Genomic DNA, 7,016 nt, shown 5'->3' with positions numbered 1-7,016 from the left:
AACAACAGACTGGTTCCAAACAGGAAAAGGAGTACATCAAGGCTGTATATTGTCACCCTGCTTATTTAACTTATATGCAGAATACATCATGAAAAATGCTGGGCTGGAGGAAGCACAGGCTGGAATCAAGATTGCCGGGAGAAATATCAATAACCTCAGATATGCAGATGACACCACCCTTATGGCAGAAAGTGAAGAAGAACTAAAGAGCCTCTTGATGAAAGTGAAAGAGGAGAGTGAAAAAGTTGGCTTAAAGCTCAACATTCAGAAAACTAAGATCATGGCATCCGGTCCCATCACTTCATGGCAAATAGATGGAGAAACAGTGGCTGACTTTATTTTTCTGGGCTCCAAAATCACTGCAGATGGTGATTGCAGCCATGAAAATAAAAGATGCTTACTCCTTGGAAGTAAAGTTATGACCAACCTAGACAGTATATTAAAAAGCAGAGACATTACTTTCTCAACAAAGGTCCATCTAATCAAGGCTATGGTTTTTCCAGTGGTCATGTATGGATGTGAGAGTTGGACTATAAAGAAAGCTTAGAGCCGAAGAATTGGTGCTTTTGAACTGTGGTGTTGAAGAAGACTCTTGAGAGCCCCTTGGACTGCAAGGAGATCCAACCAGTCCATCCTAAAGGAGATCAGTCCTGGGTGTTCACTGGAAGGACTAAGGTTGAAGCTGAAACTCCAATACTTTGGCCACCTGATGCGAAGAGCTGACTCATTGGAAAAGACCTTGATGCTGGGAAAGATTGAGGGCAGGAGGAGAAGGGGACGACAAAGGATGAGATGGTTGGATGGCATCACCGACTCAATGGACATGAGTTTGGGTGGACTCTGCGAGTTGGTGTTGGACAGGGAGGCCTGGCATGCTGTGGTTCATGGGGTTGCAAAGAGTTGGACACAATTGAGCGACTGAACTGAACTGATCATATACAAATGGGCTTCACTGGTGGCTCATTGATAAATAATCCGCCTATAATGAAGAAGACCTGGGTTCCACCCCTGGGTCAGGAAGATCCCCTGGAGGAAGGCATGGCAACCCACTCCAGTATTCTTGCCTGGGGAATCCCACGTACTGAGGATCCTAGTGGGCTAGAGAGTCCATGGGGTCTCAGAGTCAGACAAGACTGAAGCAACTTAGCATGCATGCACGCATCGTCTACAAATCATGGCAATTCTGTACTTCTTTTCCTTGCCGTACTGTGCTTGTTAGGCCCTCCAGTATAATGCTGAGCAGAAATGGTGATAGCAGGCATCCTGTGTGTGTGTGTGTGTGTGTGTGTGCGTGTGTGTGTGTGTGTGTGTGTGTGTTAGTCACTCGGTATAACTGTAGACTGTGTGTTTGTGTCCCCTCAAAATTCAGAAGTTGAAACCTAATCCTCAATGTGAGGATATTAGGTGGTCTTGTCTTTGGGAGGTGACTAGGTGATGAAAGTGGAGCCCTCATGAATGGGATTGAAAAAGAGAAAGTGAAAGTCGCTCAGTCGCGTCCGACTCTTTGCGACCCCATGGACTATACAGTCCGTGAAATTCTCCAGGCCAGAATACTGGAGTGGGTACCCATTCCCTTCTCCAGGGGATCTTCCCAACCCAGGAATCAAATCCTTGTCTTCGGCATTGCAGGCAGAGTTACCACCTGATCCACCAGGGAAGCCCGTGATGAATGGGATTAGTGCTTTAATAAAAGAGAGCCCAGAGAGCATCCTTATTCCTTCACTGTGTGGGCACACAGCAAGAAGAGAGCCATCCATGAACCAGGAAGTTGGCCCTCACCAGACACCAAATCTGCCAGCACCTTGATCTTGGATTTCCCAGCCTCCGTAACTGTGAAAAATTAATGTTTTTGTCTATTAGCCACCTAGTCTACACTATTTTGTTATAGTAGCCTGAACAAAGACAGGAAGTTTTCATTTAGTTTAAAACATTTACATCTATTTTAATATTTATTTATTTGTCTGCTTCAGGTCTTAGTTGCAGCATGTGGGATCTAGTTCCTGGGGCCCTGCATTGGGAGTGCAGAGTCTTAGCCACTGGACCACCAGGCAAGTCCCACATCTATTTTCTAATTAATATCTCATTAATATTCTTTTTTCACTCAGAAGGTTTTAGTATCAAGGTTATATCAGTCCCATAAAGTGAATTAGAAATGCTCCCTCTTTTTCTATAATCTAGAATTGCTTTTATAAAATTGGAATTATTATAATTACTACACATTATTATTATTCCTCAGAGCGTTTCACCACTGAAGCCATCTGAGACAGTTTTGGCAAGATATATGTCTACAAGTGATTTGCCCATTTACCTAATTTTTCAGCCCAATTGGCATAAAGTTTCTTTTTTGGACACTGAGCAAATTATCACATCAGTGGATGGCCAAGGGCACATGTCTAAACTTTGATACTTAACAAAGTCAGAGTATCCTCATTAAAAGGTGTTAAAAGAATCCTCCTGCCAACACAGGAGACACAGGTTCAATCCCTGGGTCAGGAAGATCCCCTGGAGAAGGAAATGGCAACCCACTGCAGTTTTCTTGCCTGGAAAATCTCATGGACAGAGGAGCCTGGCAGGCTACAGTCAACGGGGTCACAAAGAGTCGGACATGATTGAAATGACTTAGCACACACAGCTGTTTTCTTGGCAGAGAAACTTGGGTAAACTCCGGGAGATGGTGAGGGACAGGTAATCCTGGTGTGCTGCTGTCCATGGGGTCACAAAGAGTCAGACACAACTTACCAACTGAACAACGACAAGCTGTTTTCTACTTCCAGACCTCAGCAATGCTATTCCCTCTGATGGGACTGCCCTCTCTTCATCACCTGGTGGATTCCTTCTTGTTTTGTAGGGTAGAAGGAGGGTTGTTGTTAGTTTTGTTCGTTTTTTTGTGTGCCACGCAGCTTATGGGATCTTAGTTCCCTGACCAGGGATGGAACTTGGGCTGTGGCAGTGAAAGCGCCAAACCACTGAACCGCCAGGGACTTCCCATTTGTTTTTCAAAATGCAGCTCAGGCACTACATCCTCCAAGAAGGCTTTCAGAGTCCCTACACTGGATTGAGCATCTGTCCTAGGGCCCCCACAGCTCACTGCATCCATTGCTGCTAATGCTCTAACCACACTGTGGTACTAACCTCCTCTGTGTCTGTCTCCCCCACTAGACCGTGGGCCCCTTCATCTATGTCCTAGAGCAGAGCACACGTCAACACTTGTGGAGCTGAAGTGAGCTGTAACCACTGAATGATCAGCTAAGTTCTCTAGCCATGTCTCTGTATTTCACCACATACATTTGTTTGTTCACTTATTTCGCTCAAAAGGTATTTATTGAACACTTACTACGTGCCAGGTACTGTTCTATAAGAGTGGCCAGTGGGGAAAGAGGAAAACTTACAAGAGTGTGGTATCCTGCAAACCAAGTGAAGAAAGGATTTCAAGGTTGAGTTGATGGTCCACTGTGTCAAATACTGTCAATACATCAAGTAAGATGAGGTCTGAGATGACTGTCAATAACATAATGTGAGTATCATCAGTGTCTTCAGCACTTTTGCTGAAGTGGCTAGGCAAAACAATCCAACTGGGGCTGCTTCAGAAAAGCATTGGAGCCCTGGAGGAGAAGGACTGAAGAAAGATGACATAAAGTTTTGCTGTGAAGGCAAGTAAATAAATACATGGTGTTTTATTTTGCTATATAGAGTTTTTCATTTGCATGCAGTATATACATCTATCCTTTCTTTCAAAGGTTCTAGGTTTCCAGTTTTGAGTTAGAATGCAATGTCTTGGACAGCAACTCTACTATGACACATTAAGTCCTCTGTCCTTTCTGAGGCCATCCCAATCTTGAGCTCTCCCTGTTAGTGTCAAAGGCTGTTTTTGTTTTTCATTAACCTCAAAACCTTGTGGCTGATTCACAACTAATATCCCCTCATCCACAGCTGGCCACATGTCATAGAGTCATATGTGTGACATCAAACACTCATGTGGCCACCATTCTTCCTCCCTCCCTGGGAAAAGGTGGAAAAGACCAAAGGATCTGCCCCCACTCCCGCAAGACCACCAGACTACATGGATTAGTACCATAAGGTGAGGTGACACAGATCCTCAAGGACATATTGAAGCATCAGCAGCAGGTATAACCACATCCCACCCCACCCATCTACCCCCACCCACTCTCCATGTGGTCCTTCCACAGAACGTGGCCACCCTGCAAATTTAGGCCCAAAGAGGAAAACACTGCACAACAAGACACATTGTTTCTCATAGAGTTCTATTGTGGCATATAATAATAGGTACTCTATATAAATTAAATTAAAAATAAAGCTCCAGCAGGTTGCACAGGTTGGCTGTTAATAAATACATCTCTGGGTAATTGTGCCCCAAGACCAGCTCATGACCACTCTCCCTCAACCAGAGAATTATACAAAAATAAATACAGGCTTGAGGGTGGGGTGGGAGGGGAGGACATGCCCAATTCCATTCTGCAAGTTCTTACACCATCCCCTCGTGCCACTTCTCTCCACTGGTATTGCCACAGGGAACCCCATGCTGACTGGAAAGCTGAGGGACAGGGAGGCCTCTCTCCAGTCGAGCATTCTCAGAAGCAAAGGACTGTTCACTGAACAGACCACATATCCCATCTGAACCCTCTGGGGAGGTGGGGGGGTGATGCAGGGGATGCCCCTCCCCAGGGAGGGAAAGCCTGTTATTGCTTATCTCACAAGCAGCTTCTACAAGAACCAGACCAGAGAGAGGCACAGTGCAAGCACCAGGAGGGACATACCATTGTTCAGAGCCACAGGGACCACCACCAGCACAGCTAGGACCCCCAGAGTCTGGGTCAGGGGTCCCCAGAGCTGGGGAGGCAATATACACACTCTCTCTGCAGGGTCTGCTAGGGTAGGAGACCTCTTTGGGGGCTCAAGGCTTGGGCCTGAACCCCCTTCATCCTGGGAGCTCACATGGGGCCTAGCCAGGCTGGAAGGACAGACTTCAGTCCCTAAGGGACCAATGAGGGAGAGATCTTGCCCCTGCAGGACCAGAGCGGCTGGCTCTTGGCCAGATACAGAAATCAACCTGTCTGCCAACTCAGTGGTAAACTCCATCTGGGCTTCTGTACTCCCTGAGGAACCAGTCACCCCAGATATCATCCTATCCACATGCAAAGAGTCAGAGTCTTTGCTCGTCCCCTTCTCTGGAGCCCCACTGAATTGACCCTCTATACCCAGAACCACAGGGCTGTTACATCCAGAACCCTCCGCCCATGGGAGCCACACATCTCCCATAGTGGCTACCACAGAAGGGGCCCCCGAGAGGATTTCTGGGGGTGATTCCTTAGGGGTGTCCCCATCTGGGCTGGAGGGTATGATGGAGAGCCCCTCTTCCCCCTCCCCCTCCTCATCAGGGTCCTCGGTGTCCTTGATGAGCTCCACACCGCGCCCCAGCCGGGCATAGTGCAGCGTGATCTCCTCAGCCAGGGCACTGTTCAGGGCCCGCTCAGGGCCGGGCCACTTCAAGATCAGGTCGCGGTCTGTGAGTATGCCCAGGGGATGGCTGGGGGACACCCCTCCATCTATGGGGCCCTCCCCACCACCTCCCACCCCACCAGCAGCCACGGCAGCCCGCAGGCGGCTCAGGTGGGACAGGTAGAGCTGCTCCAGCTCCTGGTCGATGGTGTCCTCTCCAAGCAGCTCCTCCAACCCACTCACGACCTCCAGCCCCCTGGGAGGCTCGTCCATGACAGCTCCCACAATGGGCTCCTTTCGGCCCCTTCCATTCTCGCTGGATACTTCCCACATGGCCTCCATCTGTCGCTGGCTCGGTTCCAGGAGAGGCCCAGCTGCCCCCTCACTTGCATCAGGCCCTGAGGCCTGGTCCCGGGGAGAGCGACCCAGGCCACAGAGAGAGGAAGAGAGGGGAATCCTGATGGCCGGTGCCTGGGGAACCTCTGTGAAAGTCACAGGCGGGCTGCTTCTGGTGACATCACCTTCCTCTGGGAGTCTGCCAGTCACTGTAACTTCAGAAACCTGGAAACCATGGGGGGAGGAGGTGGGAGGGGAGAGAAAGGGAAGGGAATGAAGAGGCAGGGGAGGCAGAGAAACAAGCAGAGACAGTGAGAACTGGCGACAGCCTGCATCCAGCCCCACAAGTGTTTCCAGATGAAAACTCCTTAAAGAAATATAATTTCCTTAACTCCAAAGACTATGCCTATATTAAAATAGATAGAATAAAAGGGGACTTCCTGCAGATCATAAAGCTGAGGAATTCAGTGGGCACCAATATTTGGTGAACAACTATCAGAAAAACTATTGGTTGACCTCCAAAACATATCCAGGACATCATATGAATTCATGTGTTTGCTCTTAACAAAAAAATTGTAGTTCCTAGCACTGTCTTTTGACAAGGCCTAGAAACAATGACCAGTCTAGTAGCAACAAGCAGTCCTAGCTCCCAGATCTTGGTTTCTAAATACCATTCTCCACTAAAAGGAATCAGGGCTCCTGAAATAAATGACTGTTTTCAAGTCTGGGGCAGGAAAAGTACAAGATGAGGTTGTGACATATTGACATACCAGAATGTGAGAAAGTGCTCAAAGAATGTTGGGGATGTGTCAAAACAAGTCTGGAGCCAATGAAAATAAAATCCCACTGGCCAGAGACTGTTCAACTTAAGCAGTTCAATTTATTATCAAAATAAATAAATAGGTGCAATGGGTTGAAACTCATCGAATATGTTTAAAATTCATGAGTTAATAATGCCACCCCAAAACTTAAATCCCTAATTGGTCACCTTTGGTGTTCATTTCTTCCGAAAACTGGTAAATGAAAGGGAAAATTTTAAATATTTATCCAGCTTTTTCTATACAAACTATATATCCTCAGTGTATATATGCTCAAGGTAGCCAAATAGTTGATGTGAGAAAGCTTTTCTTTAGAGAAGAATTCCAGCTAATAAATAAAATGGAAGTAGAAGTAAACAGAATTGATTCTATTTAAATTACTTTAATAACAGATTTAATAAATGT

The 7,016-nt window shown here is 46.9% G+C and overlaps 1 protein-coding gene across 2 annotated transcripts in view; it reads right to left on the bottom strand.

Annotated features, from left to right (window-relative positions):
• Positions 1–4,245: 4,245 nt before the first annotated feature.
• Positions 4,246–7,016, bottom strand: part of PPP1R3F (protein phosphatase 1 regulatory subunit 3F) — a 15,399-nt gene continuing 12,628 nt past the window's right edge. For both annotated transcript variants that reach the window (XM_081564876.1, XM_081564877.1), the window contains exon 4: positions 4,246–6,018. In XM_081564876.1, the coding sequence (XP_081421002.1) occupies positions 4,723–6,018 (1,296 nt within the window). In that variant the 3' untranslated portion in view covers positions 4,246–4,722. The remainder of the gene's footprint in view (positions 6,019–7,016) is intronic.

Source organism: Giraffa tippelskirchi, chromosome X, assembly GCF_054371585.1.
Source record: "Giraffa tippelskirchi isolate mGirTip1 chromosome X, T2T-mGirTip1v1.2.pri, whole genome shotgun sequence".
NCBI classification, from domain to species: Eukaryota; Metazoa; Chordata; class Mammalia; order Artiodactyla; family Giraffidae; genus Giraffa; species Giraffa tippelskirchi.
Note: the sequence above shows the minus strand (reverse complement) of the source record. Positions and strands in the feature narration are given on the sequence as shown.